At 35.2% G+C, this 23,645-nt stretch overlaps 4 protein-coding genes across 9 annotated transcripts; all 4 read right to left on the bottom strand.

The window, feature by feature from the left end:
- Positions 1-4,891: 4,891 nt before the first annotated feature.
- Positions 4,892-6,021, bottom strand: LOC119996512 (abscisic stress-ripening protein 5-like). Of its 3 annotated transcripts, none has more exons than XM_038843176.1 (3): positions 5,722-6,021; positions 5,584-5,655; positions 4,892-5,301 (listed from the first exon to the last, which is right to left on the bottom strand). In XM_038843176.1, exons 1-3 carry the CDS (start codon positions 5,962-5,964, stop codon positions 5,119-5,121), a joined length of 498 nt encoding a protein of 165 aa, XP_038699104.1. In that variant the 5' UTR covers positions 5,965-6,021; the 3' UTR covers positions 4,892-5,118. The 3 variants fall into 3 exon arrangements, with proteins under 3 accessions (XP_038699104.1, XP_038699105.1, XP_038699103.1); XM_038843177.1 differs by having other exon boundaries at positions 5,584-5,766; positions 5,833-6,021; XM_038843175.1 differs by having other exon boundaries at positions 5,584-6,020.
- Positions 6,022-9,845: 3,824 nt separating this feature from the next.
- LOC119996402 (abscisic stress-ripening protein 5-like) lies at positions 9,846-10,753 on the bottom strand. The gene is made up of 2 exons (XM_038843020.1): positions 10,498-10,753; positions 9,846-10,154 (listed from the first exon to the last, which is right to left on the bottom strand). The coding sequence occupies exons 1-2, from the start codon at positions 10,693-10,695 to the stop codon at positions 9,972-9,974; spliced, it is 381 nt and encodes a 126-aa protein (XP_038698948.1). The 5' UTR covers positions 10,696-10,753; the 3' UTR covers positions 9,846-9,971.
- Positions 10,754-12,121: 1,368 nt separating this feature from the next.
- LOC119996401 (abscisic stress-ripening protein 5-like) lies at positions 12,122-13,123 on the bottom strand. Of its 2 annotated transcripts, XM_038843019.1 has the most exons (3): positions 12,990-13,121; positions 12,825-12,941; positions 12,122-12,543 (listed from the first exon to the last, which is right to left on the bottom strand). In XM_038843019.1, exons 1-3 carry the CDS (start codon positions 13,071-13,073, stop codon positions 12,361-12,363), a joined length of 384 nt encoding a protein of 127 aa, XP_038698947.1. In that variant the 5' UTR covers positions 13,074-13,121; the 3' UTR covers positions 12,122-12,360. The 2 variants fall into 2 exon arrangements, with proteins under 2 accessions (XP_038698947.1, XP_038698946.1); XM_038843018.1 differs by having other exon boundaries at positions 12,825-13,123.
- Positions 13,124-17,036: 3,913 nt separating this feature from the next.
- Positions 17,037-22,525, bottom strand: LOC119997388 (protein SET DOMAIN GROUP 41). Of its 3 annotated transcripts, XM_038844360.1 has the most exons (6): positions 21,686-22,525; positions 21,570-21,609; positions 21,376-21,476; positions 20,556-20,654; positions 18,973-19,092; positions 17,037-18,150 (listed from the first exon to the last, which is right to left on the bottom strand). In XM_038844360.1, the coding sequence occupies exons 1-6, from the start codon at positions 22,418-22,420 to the stop codon at positions 17,149-17,151; spliced, it is 2,097 nt and encodes a 698-aa protein (XP_038700288.1). In that variant the 5' UTR covers positions 22,421-22,525; the 3' UTR covers positions 17,037-17,148. The 3 variants fall into 3 exon arrangements, with proteins under 3 accessions (XP_038700288.1, XP_038700289.1, XP_038700290.1); XM_038844361.1 differs by lacking the exon at positions 18,973-19,092 and having other exon boundaries at positions 21,686-22,524; XM_038844362.1 differs by lacking the exons at positions 18,973-19,092; positions 20,556-20,654.
- Between the last annotated feature and the right edge of the window lie 1,120 nt (positions 22,526-23,645).

Genomic DNA, 23,645 nt, shown 5'->3' with positions numbered 1-23,645 from the left:
TATTTAACGGATTTTGACTATTCCACTAATTTAAATTAGTGGATTTAGCTATTCCACTGGTTTAAATAAGTGGATTAAGTTATTCCATTGATTTAAATCAATAAAACAACTTTATTACATTGAAATTCAAAACACGGAAACAATGAACTTCATTTAAAAAGCAACAGATTTCAATCAACTAAGCACACTTCGAAAATCGTGAAATGCTTTGAGATTTGTTCCTTTTAAAATCTGCCTAGTCATCTTGTCACATAGAAACTTGGTTGAGTTGGGTTGGACTTCTAAACGTTGGGTTACTTAGGGTCAGTTTGGTAAAGTATTTGTAAAGTAACAGATATGTCAGTAGAAATGGTGGTAGCAGAAATGCTATACAATTTTAGTAATAGATATGCTGCCTGAATGCTGGGTAGGTGTTTGGTTGAACTTTTACTGTTAACATTTGTGTTGTGTAGCCTATTGTGATAAATTACGTGCAAGGATATTTTGTATATTAGTTGTATACGCTATATCCAAACATACAAATTATTTTATGAAATTAATATAATGAATTTAATTAAATTCAAGATAATAATAAATTATAAATTAATTAATCAATTTAAATAAATTTAATTTATTTATTTAATGAGAAGGATTTTAATAACAATATTCCTTCATAAGTGGAAAAAATTTCTCTTGCACATTTTTTTTGTCTTAATGTGAAGGGTATAATAGGAATTAAGTGAAATTAATGGGGACAAATGAGTCATAAACTGTGAAATGTTGGTAAAATTGTTCAAAATAGTAGCATTAGAAAAGTAGCCTAAAATGCTGTAAAAAAATCCATCGAATTACGAGTCCGAAATTGTTGTTTGGCTGTCACCCAACATTTATATTAACAAGTAGTATAAATGCTGGTAAAAACACTCAACCAAACGGGTTCCTAGTATTGTCGATAAACTTATGATGGAATTCTTATGGACGTATAGCGCCTCCGAATTCAAAAATATATAGCCATTTTTGTAATTATCCCCCAAATATATATATATAGTTTTTTTAGTGGTGCCTGTTGTAAAAATTGGGATAGGGGCTGTAGTTACCCCAAATCTCTCCAAATAATAATATTTTTTAAATTTTTTTGGTGTTATTAGCATTTTGGATCATCATAATGTTAGAATGTAGATGATTTTAAAAAAAAATTAATCTTAAATTTTAAATCCTAATCACTAAACCCTAAATCATACACTAAACCTTAAATTTTAAGCGCTAAATCCTGATAACAATGAGTAGCGCGCGTTCTCCTATTTTCCGTAAAAACCAGTCTCTCGTACCTATTTCATAGGGTTTGTCTTTTTATTTGAATTTAAATTGCAGTTTGCTCAGTCATTAAGGAAGGGAAATGAAAGAAAGTCAGAAAAAAAAAAAAGTTTCAATCTTGCGTCTCTGTGGTGGTGGTGGTGTTGTTGATATGAGGATCGTCAATTGAATTTATAATTGATGGATGAAAAGGAAGTAACTTCAAGCTTTGTGCAGAAGCATGGTCTTCCTGCTAATTCAACCAATCTTGAAATGGCCGGTCGGTTAACTTCACTTCTCAAGGTGCGTCCAAAACCCCATGAATTTATAATCTCTCGTGTTATGTTTGGTTTCCCGGAAACGCTATGGGAAGTTAGAAGGGTTTCCTAGGGTTTATGAGTTCTGAAAATGGTTGATTTCTTGTTTATAAGCTGAAGAATGTGATGGTATACAAACAATTTGTTGAATTTATTACTTGTATTAACTTTGGGATTAATAATAAAATCAACCCAGAGAGAATCAGTTGGACTGGTAGAGTACCGATTTGTTTAATTTGTCTAATTCAATGTGACAGGGGACTGATGAACTCACTTCAAGAGGGCAGTCATGCTCTATTAACGGGTTGGGAGAAACTGCAAGTGAAAAGGAAGCCATTGATGAAATTCGTAAGTTCAAGAAAGTGAGGTTTAATCCCGACATCGAAGTGCGTCACTATGTGGTTTCAGTCAAAAGACGGGGTCGTAGGAGATCTATGGTGAAGAAGCCGGCAAAAGAAAATCCTGTGAAGCTCTCAGAGGATACTGTGGATAACACAAGAAGAATTACAAGGTCTCGACTCTCGAGCACAAAATGCCGCTGAAGGCGAAGCAAATAAAATTCTTGCATCAGTCGGGAAGAAGAGAGGGAGAAAATGCATTAAGGGATGCAATGAGGTGAAAAACGGTGTCAATAGAGATAAGTTAGGGCCTCCTGTAGTGGAATTATGTAGTATTGTTGTTGAAGATGGTGATACTAGTTTGAGTGGAAGGAAGTTGAGAAATGGTGAGGTAAAGAATGGAAAGAATGGGGATGAGGGTGGAGAGGATCCAGTGGTTTCAAGGAAGAATACGCCACGTAGAAGTTATAGGAAAAGAGTGTCTGCTAAAGGTGGTGACAAGGTTCTTTTGTTGAATTCAGCTTCTGAAGGAATCAACATTTCATATGGGGATGCTAAACTTGGGGGTTTCAATGGGGATCCTTGTGGAGTTGAAGCTGAAATCAAGGTTATCGAGGTCCATACAAAGGTTTTGCAACTCAAGGAACCTGCAAACACAAGTATGAGGCAGAAATTTGGCAGGCACAAGAAGGAAGTTGGAAATGAAATCCTTGCTAAGGAAGATGATGTTCCTGGAAAGGATCTCAAACGCTCAAAACGAAAATTGGGAAAGAGTGCAGACTCTAAAGTTTTATTGACCGAGGAAGCAATGGAAGTTGAGGTAATCACTGCAAGGTTGAATAGCAATTTTGTTAATGAAGTTTGTGGATTGCAAGCGAAATGTGGAGATATTGTTCAAGATGAAAATTCTTTAAATTGTCAAGGTACAAATTCTAATAGACAAAAACCTTATGTGTTGCAAAAGCATAAGAGGAAGAATGATGGACTGCAGGTGAAGAAGGGGACAAGAGAGCAATCACAGTGTACTGATTTGGATGACAAAAGTTCTGAACTTGAAGCAGTGCATGAGTTTAGTAAAGGTAATGACAAGATTTCTCTACCTTCTGACCTTCCAAGAAGGTCTACACACCACGCTACTGTATTTGACACCACTGCTCCCAGTGATGAAACAGCTGGAGGGACAAAAAAAAAGAGAGAACTACTCCCAAATAGAGAAGTTTACGTGGCTGAGGTACCCTTGAGGAGGTCTAGCAGGAACTCTTGTAGGCGTCAATCAATAGCAACCTCTAACAAAATGAATGGGATCGTGGATGGTGTTGGAAAACAGAAGCAAACAAAGCAAAGAGGGAAGTTGATTTTCAAGGAAGAAACTGTGGCTACAGAGCATGACCCTTCCAGTTGAGAAACTTTCAAAAAGAATCGCATGTAATGCACGATATGAAAGCATAGTGTCAAGACTCAAGAGAGTGCAAGTTGGTAAGATCACAGCAACAAATACATTGTCGAAGAGGCGGGCTCTGGGAGATATCAAGTTGAAGTAGATCATAGTTCTTGCATATCTTTTGATAGAATACGTTTTGATTTATGAACAGGAGCAGCAGCTTAGGGAGAGCTTTACTTTGTTTCACAGTTCATGTTTTGCTCGCTGTATATATCTGGGATTTTATAATAGTTATCCTAGCTAATGTTATCATCCATGTATGAAGCATGATGCATATTATAAAATGGCAAAGTCGATCATTTTGTGAGGCTGATTGTAGATTAGGCTTTTCACCCTACGCATTACTAAGAGCTGCCATAGAGGGAGACAAAGTAGTGACGAGTTCGGATATCATACTAATACCTATGTCATGCATACCCGATACCGGTATGGCAGGGTAAATAAGTAAAGAGTTCGGGTATCATAGGAGAGCTTGTGAAGAGATTCTAAAAATATCAAAAAAATAATGGAGTAAACCCTTCTGTGGCTTTATCAGCATTTGCCAAACGGTAAAGAGATTAATTTTGGCTTCCGAATTTTGTGTTTCTTTCGTTTTGAACATTAAAAAAATAGAAGAGAGAAATTTAAATACATTTATGGGAGCTGGTATTCGAGCCCAGGTCTCCACGGCCACAACGTGGAATTCTAACAACTAAACCACATCCACTGCTTCAACTACTATTGCTATTTTTTACCTAAATATTAACTATGGAAAATGAAATTGTTTTTTGTATTTTTAAGGAAGTGGTGCGTGGAATCTGGTAATTTAATAGACTGTAGAGTGAGATACTTTGACCACATCTTTAATTATATTTTTCTGGATTTTTAAAAAAAAATACAATTAAGAAGTTTGCTTTCTTATTAGAATCGAATATTCGACGCACATATGCTTAAACTCAACCGAGTCACTGTTTGAGTGATTTTTACGGAATTGTTACCTTCTTGGGCCCGTCTACAATATGGACCTCGAAGCTCGAATATTTCAATCAAAGGTAGGAAATCAGAAATAAGATCCAACAGTAAGTATTTGTGTAATAAAAAATCATCCTATACCTTGTGTTACCTCTTCCCTTTAATGCGCAGATCGACCTTGGCAGATCTCATTTGTAAATAATGGGATTGCTATAATTTCTCCCACTTTTTTTGGGTGACATATGTTCAGATTCTATTGGTCTGTTGACTTTGTACCATGAGGTTAAGAGGTTTTATCCCTCTACAAGATTGATTCCCTTATTATTCCAATATTGTAAATTAATGGCTGACTGGACCTTAGCCCTTGTGCTTTCCATCCAAAATCGATGATTGGGCCTACATTTTGATGAGCAAAATGGTTTTAAGTGTAACGGATTTCATGTGATTCTCATCTAACTTAGATTTTCCTCTGGCAATTTCTTCATATCATGATCTTATCATAAAATAAAATTATGTTAATTAAGCGAAGATAGATCCATGTCCATGAAATGAAATCACGATTTACAAAAATAAATAGCAATTTTCACACCTTATAATGAACACATTGATATATAGATCTATATTGCATACATAGAAGAAAAAAGCAGATAACACCCCCACACAGATATAGGGTAAGAAGCAAACTGAACCGAGGAAGGTTTGGTTTGGTTTTCAAACTAAGAAGCAGTCGTAATCTGCTGTGGCAGCAGATCTAGACAATATTATTTAGGATTAAGGTGGTAATTATATATTAATTAAACTAAAAGAGATGGTGGTGCTTCTTGCCATGAGCCTCTTCTTCTTCTTTCTTGGTTTCTTTCTTCTCATGATGCTCATGGAACACAAACCCACCAGCACCAACTGCTGCTGCTGCTGCTACCTCCTCTTCTATCTTGTGCCTGTGAGCATGCTCTGGATCCTTCTTTGCCTCATGCTTCTCATACTGAAAAATCAAATCAAACCCACAAACCAATTATTACATAATTATATCATCCTCTCAAAATAAGCATAAGTCATATATACAGTATATATTTGAAGTCGTTAGCGCAGATGCGTGTCTGATGCGATTTTGGTGTTATTTTCGTACCGAGTTTCAGTCCAGGACTTAACATACCCATGTGATTTATGGCCAATGAACTGTGCTTTCGTTGGTTCCCTTGTCACCAAAAAAATATATACTATTGAATAAAAAATCCCATAAAATAACTATATATGAAGAAATTACCAAGGCATAGGCACCCGCGGCAGCAACCCCAAGCTCGCCGAGGTGCTCCTTGTGCTTATGGTGTTTCTTCTCCTTCTCATAGTCAACTTCAGGATCAGCCTGAGTAGTGTATGCAGCCTCAGAGTAAACACCCTTCTCCTTCTCATAGTCAACTTCAGGATTAGCCTGAGTAGTGTATGCAGCCTCAGAGTAAACACCCGTCTTCTTCTCATAGTCAACTTCAGGATTAGCCTGAGTAGTGTATGCAGCCTCAGAGTAAACACCCGTCTCTGCAGGCTGAGTAGTACTGTATGTAGCCTCAGAATAAACGCCCGTCTCTATAGGTTTCTCCTCGTCCTTCTTGTGGTGGAAGAGATGGTGGTGGTGCTTCTCCTCAGCCATGGTTGTGGTGGTGGTTTTTGTTTTAATTGGTATGTTGGAGATGTACAACTTGGAGGAGTAGGAGGACTATTTATAAGTGATGAGGCAAGGGTGGTGGTAAACTAAGATAATTAATAATACCTTCATAAGTTTGATCTCTCACCTTTTCTATTCATAATAAAAAAAAATAACGGTTAACAACAAATTAATGAAAATGATAAGATTGTTATTTGTATTTATCTTGTTTTATTTTAATAATTACAATGTATAATTATATATATTCGCCCTCTTTCTCTCCTCTTATTGAGATAATTAATTTTTATAATTATCTAATTATTTTGACAATTAAAGTTATGTATATCAAATACCATGAGCTTTGATAGTTGAGGTGTTATAGGAGTCTAATAGTTATAGTTGTCACCATGACTTAGTTATATGGGTGCGAACTGACAGCCTAAGTTTAGGTTGGAGTAATTAACATTTATGAATTTTATGTAGGAAAAATCTATATGATTGCATATTGTTGACCTCATCTACCAATCTCTCACCTTTACTTTTGTAGTAAGCTGTTTGTTAGACCTTGAAGGTATTAAGGGTCATTAATTATTACACTCACATGGAGTTTTGGGTAAAAGGGAACCAATTGCGTGTTTTATAGGTGAGCTAAATTAATTATACGGTATAATTAAATTCATGACATGCATGTTAATTATCCAAAAATCAAATTTATTGTTTGTCAAACAATAAATTTGCCATCGTCTTAGGAAATCGACATCGAAAAGATGTGAGAATCCTATTCGATTTACAAGAACAAGTCCTCCCATCCTCTCCGGCCACTCTATTAACAATACATTTTTTCCTTAGTCTAAGTATCATTGAGTGAGATGACCCAAGGAAGAATAAAGCTGAGCGGGCTCGCAGTATCCACGAGAACTAATAATTCAAAGTAGACAATATTGTTAGTGTAAGTGGGGTTGTAATTTACGACATCCTCATGACTCATCTTATGAACAGTAGTATGAAGTTGACGATCGGCAATATTGTGATTCCAGGTTTGTCACGTGTCACCGAATTGATGAATCAAAATATATATACATAAGGACAATTGTTATATATATATATATATATGGTGTGTGTGTGGCTGTCACGTTTTCGTTTTTTAGTAGAGAGATGGAATGACCTGTTAAATAGCATGATCAAGACATGTATCATGGTTCTTTATCATTCATATAACGTACGTGCAATGTGTCCTAAATAAAATTATCAACTCCTTCAATATATAGAAATCCAACCTAATACCTCTCATGATATGATACCGGGGATCATATTAAATCATATATATATAAATTAGAGTTTAGGAATTTGGATTTAATGTTTAGGGTTTAGAATTTAGAATTTAGGTTTTAGAGTTTTGTGTGTAGATTTTTGGATGATAGTCTAACTGGTGAATCTCTCTACGACCAAACTATATGGACTCGATAAGTTTTGAGTTCGTTTCTCACTGGTATCAATACCTTTTTGACCCAATTTATCCAGTATTCAGGTGAGAAATTTATGTGTTCACAGGTCCGACGATCCGAGTTTAGACTGGTATTTGGATATCCAAAGGATAAACTTGTATTGTGTCATTTTCGGTTATCAAAAACAGTTTAGGATTTGAGTTTTAGGGTTTTTTTTTTTTTTCAAAATTTATTACATTCTAAAATGATGAGCACTCAAAGTATTAACAACACATTTTAAACTATAATTTAACAAAATATTTTAAACCATGATTTAACATAATTTTAAAGGGTATTTGTGACCCATTCTTGATTGTAACCGTCATCCTTTTTTTTTTTAGGAAAATAATAAGTAACGATTAACAGATAAACCTATAAAATTGTGGTTGAGATGACCACTCGAGAGATATTGGACGGTGATACAAGTGGGGACCCTGCATTCATGTCTTCCAACCAACTGTCGGCAAACGGTATATTCTAATAATAGTATATCCCCCAAGGCCAAGATAATCACTCGTAGTCTTGAACACTTTTTATTATTATTTTGACTAAATAGAACTTTATTTATTGGACTTAGCTATCAAGTTTAGCTTTATTGTTTCCAAGCACAAAATATATATTTTAGAGAGGATATACTCTGGATTGGATGAAAACTTCATGCCTAATCAGCATCACATGTGAAAAAGAGAGGATAGGAGACTTAACAAAGGAATTTCCTAGTATCAATTCATGGAGGATTCAAATTCAAATCAGAAAATCAAATGGAGATAAATCCTCATATTGTAACAATTTCAACGACGAGATCAAATCAACATCTCATCTCAACATATTCGACAACCGGGATAAGAACATCCCAATAAATGGGCTTTCAACGCCTTCCAACTTGATACAGGATATGCATTAAGATATACGATTTAGAACTCTTGATTCAATCTCTAGAAAAATCGTGACTTGAGCGTCGGAGTGTTCCAGGCCACGAATGGCCGCCCAGATTTGTCTTTGTGGATATCGAGGTTCGCCATCCACGTCATTCCTTAGCTTCATGTGTAGAAGAGTAAAATCGTTCAGAAAATCACATCGACATATACAATCACTAGTGGGAATGATTAATTTGCTTCCCAATCATATGCTATCTTCTCATCTACTGATTGACATTTTTAACAAACATGAGGAGTTAGTTGCTTTCAGTTTATTGAGTGGATATTTAGTCATGGTAATCTTAATTTTTTAACAATGAACAAGTTTAAAAATAAGAAGTGGCGGAGTTTACTAGGGATGAATCTTTCTAATTTAAAAACCTAATTTAAAACCCTAAACTGGCCTAAATAGATCCATAAAGGAGACTGATTCAAAACTGAACTAAATAATTCTAGTCCATCCCCCAGATATTCACTTGAACAAAACTTAATTATTAGACTTATCTATCAATCTTAGCTTTTATTGTTTTCTTTTTGAAATAGGGGTTTGGGGGAGGGGGGATTCGAATCCAACGATCTAATGGGTGGATGATCCTTTACATGTAATATGATTGCCGTTCAACTAATGACTCACTTGCAGCTTTTATTGTTTTCAATAACGAAGGATATTTTAGTTAGACATATAAGGACACATAATCATAGGAATAATTTTAATTTTCTATCTTCTCTTGTTCTTATTAAGAGTGTGGCATTTTTAGCAAAGATGAAGAAAAATATACTATTGGATTTTCACAATTATTGCAATTTATAGAGTGGATCCTTGATCATTATACTTTGTATTAGTTTTGACTCAATGAAAGCCATGATAGTTGTATGTTGGGTTTCACTATCAATCTTGATTCTTTAACCAGGAAAAAACGAAAAAAAATAACCTAGGAATGTCCGAGTTTGCTACTTATGAATATTTATAATTTGAAAACCCAATTTCCAACCCTCAACAAGGCCTAAGTAGATAACTTCTAGAGAATGGGAAATAGCCTGATTGGTCAGGTTGCCTGCCCAGGACCTTGAGGTCTAGAATTCCATTCTCACCAGGGGTTGGGATTTGGGTAGTTTTCATCCGCTGTGGTGGCCTTCATGTCCCTCGAGCATGACTTAGCGTGTGTGTGACCTATGGATCTTTCCAAAAAAAAATAAAGAGATAACTTCTAGACCGATTTGGGATTTGGGGTAATGCAACTTTTGGTTATCGAAAGAGATGTCAATTTTCAACTCAGTCATCTAATGTTCACACGTTCAACCCTTGTGCTAAAATGGTTTTAAGAGTAACGGTTTTCATGGTCTTCTTGTGATTCTCATCTAACTTAGATTTTCCTCTGGCAATTTCTTCATATTATGATCTTATCATAAAATAAAGTGTTAATTAAGCAAAGATATATCCATGTCAATGAAATCACGAGTTATAAAAACAAATAGCACTTTCACGTCTTATAATGAACATATTGATATTTATAGATATTGCAATTCATAGAAGAAAAAGCAGATAACACCCACACACACAGAGACAATATTATTTAATTAAGATTAGGGTGGTAATTATATATTAATTAAACTAAAAGAGATGGTGATGCTTCTTGCCATGAGCCTCTTCTTCTTCTTTCTTGGTTTTTTTCTTCTCATGATGCTCATGGAACACAAACCCACCTGCACCAACTGCTACTGCTGCTGCTACCTCCTCTTCTATCTTGTGCCTGTGAGCATGCTCTGGATCCTTCTTTGCCTCATGCTTCTCATACTGAAAAATCAAATCAAACGCACAACTCAATTGTTATATAATCATATCATCATATCAAAATAAGCATAAGTCATATATACAATATATATTTGAAGCTCTTAGCGCATGTGTGTGTGACGCGAGTCGAACTTAACAACCGACCCATCCATGTGCTTTGCAGGTATTACATGTGGCCAATAGGTTTACCATTGGGTAGAATCTGGTGGACTGGGTTTTCGTTGGATCCCTCGTCACCCAAAAAAAATACTATTGAATTAAAAATCCCAAAAAATAGCTATGAAGAAATTACCAAGGCATAGTCACCGGCATTCAAAATCCCATAAAATAACTATGAATAAATTACCAAGGCATAGGCACCGGCGGCGGCAGCCCCAAGCTCGCCGAGGTGCTCCTTGTGCTTATGGTGTTTCTTCTCCTTCTCATAGTCAACTTCAGGATTAGCCTGGGTAGTGTATCCAGCTTCAGAGTAAATGCCCGTCTCTATAGGTTTCCCCTCGTCCTTGTGGTGGAAGAGGTGGCGGTGGTGCTTCTCCTCAGCCATGGCGGTGGTGGTGCTTTTGTTGTTTTTGTTGAGTTGGTGAATGACGATGTACTAGTTGGAGGAATAGGGGGAGTATTTATATAAGTGATGAGGTGAGGGTGGTGGTAAACTGCTCGGCAACTGGGGGCATTACTTCTTGGGAAGGCTTTCATTCATAAGTTTTAATTTTTTTTTCATGATTTTATAATAGGATGATAATTAAGATAATTAATAATACATGATAAGAATTGATCCCAATTTTTCTATTGGTAATAAATAATACAGTAGTGCCAGGTAGGTCATGGGAGCACAAGTTTCTTAAACGAAATTTTAAAACGTTTTAACTCTCAAAATACATGTTAGATTTAAAAAAAATTACATATTCAGAATCAGGACATAAAACTCTTTCTAACAAAATCCATTGTCAATGAGTTTTATTAGGTAAATCTTAATTCCATTGTTATATTCAATGAAATTTCTTCATTCCATTGTTTTTTTCAATGGAATTTCAAAAACAAATGAATTCATAATTAAAACAATGAATTCTAGACTGTGCTTTAAAAAAATATAATCTATATGAAAATAATAAATTTTGGACGATGAATTATATGATAAAAGAGTGAAAATAAAATTATTTCATTGATTAAATCAATGGAATAAACTTGTTGGACTTCATGGGCTACCAAACTAATGGGCTATATGTCTTTAACCAAACTGATGGGCCACATGCCATTTGGTTAACAACAAATTAATGAAAATGATAAGATTTGTTATTTGTATTTATCTATTTTTAGTATTTATCTTGTTTTATTTTAATAATTACAATGTATATATACACCCTCTTTCTCTTCTCTTATTGAGATAATTTTTATAATTATCTAAATATTTTGACAGTTAAAGTCATGTATATCAAATGCCATGAATTTTGAATTTTGATAGTTGAGGTGCTGCTATAGGAGTCTAATAGTTATAGAGAAAAATCTATTTTTTTAAATCTTTTCATAGAGAAAATCTTCCTTCACTGATAATTTTTTGTTTTTGGAACTATATATATATATATATATATATATATATATATAGATTTAGCTATCTAAGAATTTTAATCATTTTTACATGAAAACCCTCAACCACTATTATACACTGTATAAATCCGTATAAATTCATGAGCCCACGTAAGAACCTGTAAATTATATAAATCATAATTAACATATATGAATTTTATGTATAAGAAAATCTATATATATTGTCTCTTACTTTTGTAGTAGCTGTTTTGTTAGAACTTGAAGGTATTAACCTTCATTAATTATTACACTCACATGAGCTTTTGGTTTAAGAGTAACGGTCTTGGATTTTCCTCTGGCAATTTCTTCATATCATGATGTTATCATAAAATAAAATTATGTTAATTAAGCGAAGATAGATCCATGTCAATGAAATGAAATCACGATTTACAAAAATAAATAGCAATTTTCACACCTTATAATGAACACATTGATATATAGATATATATTGCATACATAGAAGAAAAAGGCAGATAACACCCCCACACAGATATAGGGTAAGAAGCAAACTGAACCGAGGAAGGTTTGGTTTGGTTTTCAAACTAAGAAGCAGTCGTAATCTGCTGTGGCAGCAGATCTAGACAATATTATTTAGGATTAAGGTGGTAATTATATATTAATTAAACTAAAAGAGATGGTGGTGCTTCTTGCCATGAGCCTCTTCTTCTTCTTTCTTGGTTTCTTTCTTCTCATGATGCTCATGGAACACAAACCCACCAGCACCAACTGCTGCTGCTGCTGCTACCTCCTCTTCTATCTTGTGCCTGTGAGCATGCTCTGGATCCTTCTTTGCCTCATGCTTCTCATACTGAAAAATCAAATCAAACCCACAAACCAATGATTACATAATTATATCATCCTATCAAAATAAGCATAAGTCATATATACAGTATATATTTGAATTTGTTAGCGCATATGCGTGTCTGACGCGATTTGGTGTTATTTTGGTACCAAGTTTCAGTCCAGAACTTAACCAACCCATGTGATTTATGGCCAATGAACTGTGCTTTCGTTGGTTCCCTTGTCACCAAAAAAATATATACTATAGAATAAAACATCCCATAAAATAACTATATATGAAGAAATTACCAAGGCATAGGCACCCGCGGCAGCAGCCCCAAGCTCGCCGAGGTGCTCCTTGTGCTTATGGTGTTTCTTCTCCTTCTCATAGTCAACTTCAGGATTAGCCTGAGTAGTGTATGCAGCCTCAGAGTAAACGCCCGTCTCTGCAGGCTGAGTAGTAGTGTATGTAGCCTCAGAGTAAACGTCCGTCTCTATTGGTTTCTCCTCATCCTTGTTGTGGTGGAAGAGATGGTGGTGGTGCTTCTCCTCAGCCATGGTTGTGGTTGTGATTTTGTTGCTTTTGTTTTAATTGGTGTGTTGGTGATGTACTACTTGGAGGAGTAGGAGGACTATTTATAAGTGATGAGGTAAGGTTGGTGGTAAACTAAGATAATTAATAATACCTGATAAGTTTGATCTCTCACTTTTTCTATTCATAATAAAAAAAAATAATGATTAACAACAAATTAATGAAAATGATAAGATTGTTATTTGTATTTATCTATTTTTGGTATTTATCTTGTTTTATTTTAATAATTAAGTGTATAATTGTAAAGTTATGTATATAAAATACCATGAACTTTGATAGTTGAGGTGTTATAGGAGTCTAATAGTTATGGTTGTGGCTATGATATGGGTACGGGCTGACAACCTGAGTTTAGGTTGGAGTAATTAACATTTAGGAATTTTATGTAAGAAAAATCTATATAATTGCATATTGTTGACCTCATCTACCAATCTCTTACCTTTACTTTTAAAGTAGCTGTTTGTTAGGGGACTTGAAGGTATTAAACATCACTAATTATTACACTCACATGGAGTCTTGGGTAAAGGGAACCAATTGCGTGTTTTATAGGTGAGTTAAATTAATTATACGGTTTAATTAAATTCATGACATGCATGTTAATTATCCAAAAATCAAATTTATTGTTTGCAAAACAATAAATTTGCCATTGGCTTAGGAAATTCACATCGAAAAGATGTGAGGATTCTATTCGATTTACAAGAACATGTCATCCCATCATCTCCGGTCACTCTATTAACAATACTTTTTTCCTTAGTCTTGGTGTGTGTGTGGCTGTCACGTTTTAGTTTTTTAGTAGAAAGAGCCGGGATTGACCTGTTAAATAGCAAACACGTATGATCAAGACATGTATCATGGTCCTTTATCATTCAATAACGTGCAATGTGTCCTAAATAAATTTATCAACTCCTTCAAGATATAGAAATACAACCTAACACCACTCATGATATGATAGTGGGGATTATATATATACATATATATATATATATATATATATAGAATAATTTGTCTATGTGAACCAAAAGTGTGAACCAACTTTGTGAATCTACTTTTCAATCATAAATGTGATGAGACTCACAAAAAATTCATGATCCCCACTTTTGTTTTGTTTTGTTTTATTACAACCATTAGATTTGAAGTTCACAAAGTTAGTTCACACTTTTGGTTCACATAGGAGAATTATTATATATATATTTATATATATATATATATATATATATATATATATATATATTAGAGTTGAGGAATTCAGATTTAGTGTTTAGGGTTTAGAATTTAGAATTTAGGTTTTAGATTTTAGAGTTTGGGGTGTAGATTTTGGATGATAGTTTAATTGGTGAATCTCTTTACAGCCAAACCATATGAACTCGATAAGTTTTGAGATCGTTTCTCATTGGTATCAATACTTTTACGGCGAAGTGCTGAGTTTTGATCCAACTTATCCAGTCGTCAAGTGGGAAATTTATGTGTTCACAGGTCCGATGACCCGAGTTTAGGCTGGTATTTGGATGTCAAAAGGATAAGTTTGTATGGTGTCATTCTCGGTTACTAAAAACAGTTTAAGATCTAAGTTTTAGGATTTTTTTTTCAAAATTTATTACATTCTAAAATGATGAGCACTCAAAGTATTAATAACACATTTTAAACTATAATTTAACAAAATATTTTAAACCATGACTTAACATAATTTTAAAGGGCATTTGTGGCCCATTCTTGATTGTAACCCTCATCCTTTTTTTTTTTTAGAAAAAATAATAAGTAACGATTAACAGATAAACCTATAAAGTTGTGGTTGAGATAAGCACTCAAGAGATATTGGACGGTGATACAAGTGGGACCCTGTATTCATGTCTTCCAACCAACTGTCGGCAAACGGGATATTCTATAATAGTCTATCCCCCAGGCCAAGATATTCCCTTGAAGTCTTGAACACTTTACACTACTCAACCCACTTTTTATTATTATTTTGACTAAATAAAACTTTATTTATTGGACTTAGCTATCGAGTTTAGCTTTATTGTTTCCAAGCACAAAATATATATTTTAGAGAGGATATAATCTAGATTGGATGAAAATTTCATGCCTAATCAGCATCACATGCGAAGAACAGAGGAGAGGAGTCTTCATAGAGGAATTTCCTAGCATTGATTTAGGGATTTAGGGAGGATTCAAATTCAAACCAGAAAATCAAATGAAGATAAATCCTCATATTGCAACAATTTCAACGACGAGATCAAATCAACATCTCATCTCAACATATTCAACAACCGGGATAAGAACATCCCAATAAACGTGCTTTCAACGCCTTCTAATTTAATACGAGATACGCATTAAGATTTACGACTTAGAACGCTTGATTCAATCTATAGAAAAATCGTGACTTGAGCGTCGGAGTGTCCTAGACCACGAAGGGCCGCCCATATTTGTCTTTGTGGATATCGAGGTTCGCCATCCACGTCATTCCTTAGCTTCATGTGTAGAAGAGTAAAATCGTTCAGAAAATCGCATCGACATATACAATCACTGGTGGGAATGATTAATTTGCTTCCCAATCATGCTATCTTCTCATCTACTGTTTGACATTTTCAATCACTAGTGGGAATGATTAATTTGCTTCCCAATCATATGCTATCTTCTCATCTACTGTTTGACATTTTTAGCAAACATGAGGAGTCAGTTGCTTTCAGTTGACATTTTTAACAATGAACAGGTTTAAAAATAAGAAGTGGGATGAATCTTTCTAATTTAAAAACCTAGTTTAAAACCCTAAACTGGCCTAAATAGATCCATAAAGGAGACTGATTCAAAACTGAACTAAATAATTCTAGTCCATCCCCAGATATTCACTTGAACAAAACTTAATTATTGGACTTATCTATCAATCTTAGCTTTTATTGTTTTCAATAACAAAGGATATTTTAGTTAGACATATAAGGACACATAATCATAGGAATAATTTTAATTTACTATCTTCTCTTCTTCTTATTAACTGTGTGGCATTTTTAGCAAAGACGAAGAAAAATATACTATTGGATTTTCACAATTATTGCAATTTATAGAGTGGATCCTTAATCATTATACTTTGTATGGCACTTGCAATGGTAAAGTGTTATTGGGCCAATAAAAATGTTGTCTTTTACCGATGTGGCTATGTTGTAAAACGCGTTTTGCTTAAGTGACTGTATTGGGAGAAGTGTTTTGCTGATGTGGATGTATTGGTATTTGGTGTAGTTTTGTTGTGGATAATATGAAGGAATGAAATGTTATTGGCCTCCATATCGGGTGGTAAGAGAAAGTGTATAGAAATTTATGTTTTGCTGATGTGGCTGTATTGAAAAATGTGTTTTGCTGATGTGACTGTATTAGAATACGTGTTTGACTTGACTTTTTGTGTAATAGAGGTGGGATCTAGGATTAATTTTGTTGGGGACATTAACACTTGCACCATTGCAAGTGTCCTTAGTTTTGAATCAATGAAAGCCATGATAGTTTTATGTTGGGTTTCACTGTCAATCTTGATTCTTTAACCAGGAAAAAACGAAAAAAAAAGACCTAGGAATGTCCGAGACTGCTACTTATGAATATTTATAATTTGAAAATCCAATTTCCAACCCTCAACAAGGCCTAAGTAGATAACTTCAAAACCTATTTGGGGTAATGTAACTTTTGGTTTTCGAAAGAGATGTCAATTTTCAACTCAGTCATCTAATACAACTTGAGAACCAAAAAATTAAAAATTGTTTCGATATGTACACATGACCATATTTCTGACTATTCGAGTATATTCCTTAATTGATTTTCATTTCGCATTAGCAGTTTGACTCTTTAAGTAGTCTGAAAATATGTACAAGTGTACATATTAAAACAATTTTCAACTTTGGATTTGCAATTTAAATCGTTTGAACATCCGAGAACCAAATTGGACACAGTCAATAAAATTTGTGATTGAACTAAATAATTGATACTGCAACTCTAAGAAGTAAGAAGTCACCATCAAGCCCTGCAACCACGAGGGAGAGAAGAAAACACTTTGTTTCATGAAATCATTCATTCGATGACATGCTCCACAGGGCACAAAACAGTACTAATGTGATGAATCAAATGAGAATGCTGGCCATAACATACACTTACTAAAAACCCACCATACAATAAGCAATGAACACCAAGCAGAAAGATGTTCCTCCTTTGATGATCATGACACAGTGCTTCAACCATCATGCAACTGCTTTCATCAGTGCCAATACTACCACCTAACCAAGCCTCCATGTCCAGGGCATTAGAAGATTCAAGCCAGCTGAAATCAATGGGATCTTTGACAACATTCAAATAATGACAACCCCGAATAAGAAAACTCCAAACTTTTTGGGTGAGATTGGTGATGCAATCAAGAAACTTGTTACATATGTTTTCAAAATCTGCAAGCAATGCTTGAATATGAGATAAATTGGCATCAAATGTGTTCACCAAAGAGCATTTAGGGCACCCATGTTTCACAACAGAAGAAACATCTGAAATCGGCAACTCTGAAGTTTCAAACAAATCCCACAGTGAGCTTCTAGCAAGATTTACCAGGGACTCCCCGGCACTGGTCCAGAAATTTGCCACTGACGCAATCAGAGAAGAGTCGAAGCAATATAGATGGTGAGTTGCACCAGCAAGCAACAATGAGTATGCTGCACTAGTCCTGATCATGGCAAAAGCTTTGCGCAGACGTTTATCCAATTCTGTATGGAGAGCATACAAGTCACTAGCACGGATTTTATATGCAGAAGCTAGTGTCATGTATATGCTGCTAAGAGAGAGATGGTGCAGAGGATGCAACCTGACATTGAAATTCAATGGGGAATTTTCTTTCCTGGTTTCTAACTGCTCATAAAAAAATCCTTGATTAAGAACGTTCTCAAGCCTCTTGCAGCAAGATTCAGGATCACCAACTGATAGATAATCATTAACAACTTGCTCTATATAATCGGTTAAATTATCAGTTGCCTTCTCGATATAAACACAGCAGCCTAAGATTGAAGAGTCCAGTTTGGAAACAAAAATTTCCTGATAAAGAAGCCAGTGTCAATGTCCATTCTAAATACACAATATTGTTTCATAGCAGTAAAACATAGACAATTTACAGATATCACACAGCTCTTTTTTTGGCCACCTTCACACCAAACATACACAAGAAAACACGTACGTGGAAATATACATGATTCTACTTGTCTGATTAAATAATTTTTGTGTGAGTGCATATGATGGGCATGAGTCATCTTAGTTTGAGGCCAGAGATGAGAATTTGAGGAAGGTCGTTTTAGAAAAATAATTTTAAACCAGTATGTTTAGTGAGAGATTGAAAGCTCTGTTATTTCTAAGCGAGAAACAGAGATGATTCTGTCTGGTATGTTAAATGTCAAAAGGATTTTGGAGGAAAAGCATCATTATTCCAACTCCAACATAATAAGTGACTTCCTTAATGTGACCTTCCTAATCAGGAATTGGGGTCCGCTGCTCTTGTTTTAATCTAAACCATTCATATAATCTAAAGGCCAAAAGTATTGCCACCTCAACACTAATCCCTATTTTGTTGACTCTAGCCTTGCCATTCTCACGTGCATCCCTCTCATCCGATGACAAGACGGAGGAACTTATTACCTCAAAGATTACAGCGAAAACTGGCTCCAATGCGTAGAGAAGTCCAATCTATCCAAGCAGCCTCCACAAAGGCTCTGGTCTCGCTCCTATCAGTACTTCGAAAAACCTCCCTTGAAACAACAATAGTATTCTTAAGATTTAGTCTGGTTGATTTTACTCATAATTGATTCTTAACAAAACAAACAATTGTAACTCATCAAAGTGAAATGAATCTTCTTGAACTCGTACCAGAAGAAATGGGCATGGAAAGAGCAAGTAGTGCAGCCAATTAGAGTTAAAATTGAAACCCCCAACTTCACTCTGTGCTTGTTCATTCCCTTTTCGCCACTTGTTCAGATCTTGAGGGAACTATAGAAGAAGAAATGCAAGAGATTTTGATTTAGAAGAAGAAAGGTAAGAGATTTTGATCAAGAAAATGGACAAGAACAGATCAGCCCAGAATCCCTTTCACCACTATGTTCAGATCTTGAGAAAAGTATAGAAGAAGAAAGACGAAATTTGTATTTTAATTCGGGAGTTATCAGAACCGTCAATTGAAACTTCATGTTTGGCGTATATACCATTGGATTAAAAGAGCAGCCACCCCGATCCCCTAATCAGAGGGTAAGTGAGAATTTTCTATTTTCTGAGGAAAAAGAGGGATTTGACATCATTTGATCAGCATCATTAAATGTAAAAAGTAAAAAATGTAATGATTATTTAACTTGATGATTTACTTTTTGACCTCAAGCATGATAAAGAAATGGACAAGAAACAGAAAATGATTTAGAGAAAAAAGAGAAATAACGCAGGACATGAGCTTTTAGTAAATTTTAGAAAATAGGGATTTGGGCTACGATACAAAAATTGGCACATGTAGAATCTGAAGGATTAGATCTCAAAATCCATGGCACACTGCCTCTGAAACCAATCAGACAACATACATAATAGGATTTGTGTTTAATTCAATTGGCTGCATGGGTTCATGGAAATTGTATTGAAATTAGGGTTTCAATCATTTGAAGAAAGATAAAACAGTAACTACTTGGATTTCAACAAGGTTTGAGGTTTCTCAGATGGCTGATAGCTTACAGGGTAACTTTGAAGAGACACCTAGGTTATTGAAGAAAGCAAGAAAGAAAAGAGAATAAAGCACTCTATTCATGCATGCTTCTAAACAAACTAAATACGTGGTATTTCATTGTCAATAACCTTAGTCAAATGTGTATTTCTAGGCTTTATGCAAATATTTGATCAGATAAGTACATCATATTGGGAACAAATCAATTGAGACTCAATAAGTAATTAGGATATGAAGAGTATATATAAAACTTCTAGATGCTAGAAAATTCTATGCAAGACTAAATTACTAAAGCACTACAAATATTCAAAAATACCAGATTACAATTTTACCTTGAAAAACAAGTAAACAGTGAAAAATGGTAGCATCAGGAAACAGAGCAAACAACAGAAGAAAAATGCTGTCTTGGATGTCCGAAAGTACAAGTTATGCCCGCTCAAAATTTTAATCATGCAAAAGAATATGGGAGTACAAAGAGGGTGCAAAGTGGCTTAAGACACCAAATTCTAGGACAGGTACAATCACAGACAGAATGCAAAAGTGGAATTGAAGAAAAGAACAAAGCATGTGGTGAAGTGCTTCTAACTCTATATTACCTAGAGTGTACAGGAAAATTAGAAAGAGCCGAAGTAAAAAGTTAGGAAAGAAAAACTTTGCAGGTCAAGAATTTCTACAACAAGCTCTTTAAGTCTTTCAGAAATTTAGGAGTTTAGATAGGCATATTATAAACTTTGGTTTGTAAAACTATTACCTGCAACCTCAGATCAACATAGGTTGGAGGTGATGCATCACATCGCTTACAGCAACAAATAAACTGATACTTTGACCACAATTCTGATTGCCTCACTGCCTGGAGAACTAAATGGTTGGATGTGAATACAAATTTGAAATGGCAAAAAATATATTTTTTTAATCAGGGTTAGAAGCAAGGAAATGCCATCATCTTAACATACCTGAAAAATGAGTAGTTCGCAACAAATGAACCTCAAAAAGGACCATAACAGAGCATGCTGAGTGAAATATTAATGGCTATTTCCTCAATACCTCAGGGGCATTTACATTATGTCTATAACGTCATAAGGGAACTTTAATATTTGACATCATACTAAAATATATGGCAGCAATATTAGAAACGGTGGTGATAAAGTGCTTCAGCTACAAAAAATAAGTGAACTGATCATCTCATGCCCGTGATTAGAACACTTTACTAGTTGAGGAATGTGATTACAGAATGCTTGTATTAGCAATCAACGTATGGTAAGTAGGCATATATGTAGAGATTCCTATATGATGATATGCAATCACATGTTGTTGCCAGCACAGTTAGATAAATGATTCTAAGGTTAAAGAACAACAACTTGACATTATCTTATGGGAAAGTACACTAATGCATCATTAATGGTTAACAACAGCAGCAGATGAACTTGTAACTCATTTATAAATCATTGTACACAGTTGCAAAGTTCACCATGCAATCATCCAGTAATCACATAACTCATGCTCGCATAGTGTTTCTATAAATTCGACAGGATATAGTAGAATAAATCGTATAAAAAGGAAAATGTAAATACCTTGGGTTGCAACAAGTCAGTGTATGCAATAGTCACCTCCTCGCCTTTCTTAATCCTCCTAATGCTTCTAACAATGATTTTCGGACCATAATTCTTGCAGCCTGCATATGGGAACACAATTATGAAGAAAAACCACAAAGAGGATAAAGAAAATTCACATAAGGGGAGTAGGTGGTTCAAAATAAAACAATAACCTTTTTTCGATTGATTATGGGTACAGACACTTGTATCACCCTGCATCAAATTCTAATAAATCCACAGGAAGTACTTCCACTAAACACAAAAATGGAGCAATTTATTTTGTCTTTACTTGATTGGCAGCTGGAACAATACGAAGCACAGACTCCCCCGAAGAAGAGGATTCAGTATTGGTAAAATTGAGGAGAAACCGGTAACAAGCATTGGGAGAACAGTTGTGATTTATCCAAGAGAACGCCGTGTCATACACAGAAATTCCTATGGCCCGCCCATCAGCATCCTGCACCTCCACAGCATTCGTAATAACCAAGCAGAGCGCGGCCTCCTCCAAAACGACATCGTCTTCATCGTCCTCAGTCACGCCACATCGAGCCCGTCTAGCGGCAGCCATTTCCCTCGCTCCATCACGAATTCTGGTCAAAATCTCGGTGTTCCCGGAGGAGGAAAGTTTGTGGCGGTTAGTCAACAAGCCGGCGACTCGATCAATTTGTGTTGCTGAGTCGGGGAGGGAGAGGAGGAGGCGGAGGGCTACGCGGAGGTCGGCGGAGTCGTCGTCGGGGATGGAAGGGGAGTGGAGGAGGTGGAATTCGGCGGTGGAGAAGTGGAGAGGGGAGTCGGAAGAGGAGCATTGTGGAGAGCAGTAGAAGACATGGTGGGTGGAGGAAGGGTTAGGGAGAAGAGGAGGGTATCGGAGGGAGGAGGAGAGGGGCGAGAAGCAGGAGGAACAGTGAGAGAGAAGGAAGGAGTTGTGGAGAGAGTATGCTATGGGAGGGAGTGGTGGGGTTATGTCTCGTCCCATCTCTGTGTCTTCGCTCGCCCTCATCTCCATCTCCATCTCCATCTCCATCTCCGTCTCCTCCAATCGCGAGTGCTATGCAGAAACAAGAACGTCCATCTCCGAGCATCGGGTAATCGAGCCGGGTTGGGAAAGGGAAAGATTCGAGCAATTTCATCTTTTATGACATCTACGACGCATTCTATTAGAGCATCACAGTGGTAAAAAAAAAAATATACAATACTTCAAAATCATTTTCTCTTCTAGGTGATACAATTTAATTGAATGAGTGAATCTCATAATATACACTATTCATCAACACTCTTTATTCATTTTCTCTATTTTCTCAACATTTCAATACTTCATACTCATTTTCTCTATCTTCCTTTTCATCATTTCTCTTTCTTTCCATCATCTCTTTTCCTTTTTATCATCCTTCTTCACTATTCATCAATTTATAAACGCTCTAAAGATGTAGCATGAACAAATTTTTTGTTAAGCTTTCAAGTGTCATTTTTCATCCATTGTGCGCATGTAGCGTTTAACTTATCAAAAAAGTAACATTTCAAATACTTAAAATATACTCCATTTATATCCATTGTGATGGTGTAACAGTATACTTATCCAACGTAAACATCTTTTAATTCTCTTTGGTTAAAGTTTATTAGAGATAATTGATTTAATTCCTTGTAAATTACACAATACATTTTAGAATTTTTCTATATATATGATTTGAAAATGATAACGAAGAATGTTTGAACAATTCGCCATTATTATTAATATTTTGTTCAACGTATCAATCCAATCTCTATAGTTGAAGGAAAATAAAACAATTTTAGCTTCGATATCATTTATTACAATCCGCCATTATTTCCGTTCTATAACCATTCCATCACTCAATCTAAACTCGTTAGGAACGCAGCTCTGTGTTCTTATATATAATCGAGTTAATTTTTTCATTCATTTATGCATATCAATGAAAAAAAAAAGGTTTGTCTATGGTTCTTCCAAATGGTGGAGATTTTGTCATGAAGATTTATATATATATATATATATATATGATATATTGGTTCTCCATCAATTGTTGTATTTGCCTTTGTAGCTAGACACGGCAAGCGACTTGATATGGATACAATGCTTCCCGTGTCGTAATTGCCACAAGCAAGAATTTTATATGATGCAGAAGCTTGCAGGGATTTGGATAATACAACCTCTAGTTACTTAGACCAATGTCCATTTGAATACGGTTACTTAGACGGGTCAAACACTTGGGGAACATTGAGTAGTGAGACATTCT

This window comes from Tripterygium wilfordii, chromosome 4 (assembly GCF_013401445.1).
Source record: "Tripterygium wilfordii isolate XIE 37 chromosome 4, ASM1340144v1, whole genome shotgun sequence".
NCBI classification, from domain to species: Eukaryota; Viridiplantae; Streptophyta; class Magnoliopsida; order Celastrales; family Celastraceae; genus Tripterygium; species Tripterygium wilfordii.
Note: the sequence above shows the minus strand (reverse complement) of the source record. Positions and strands in the feature narration are given on the sequence as shown.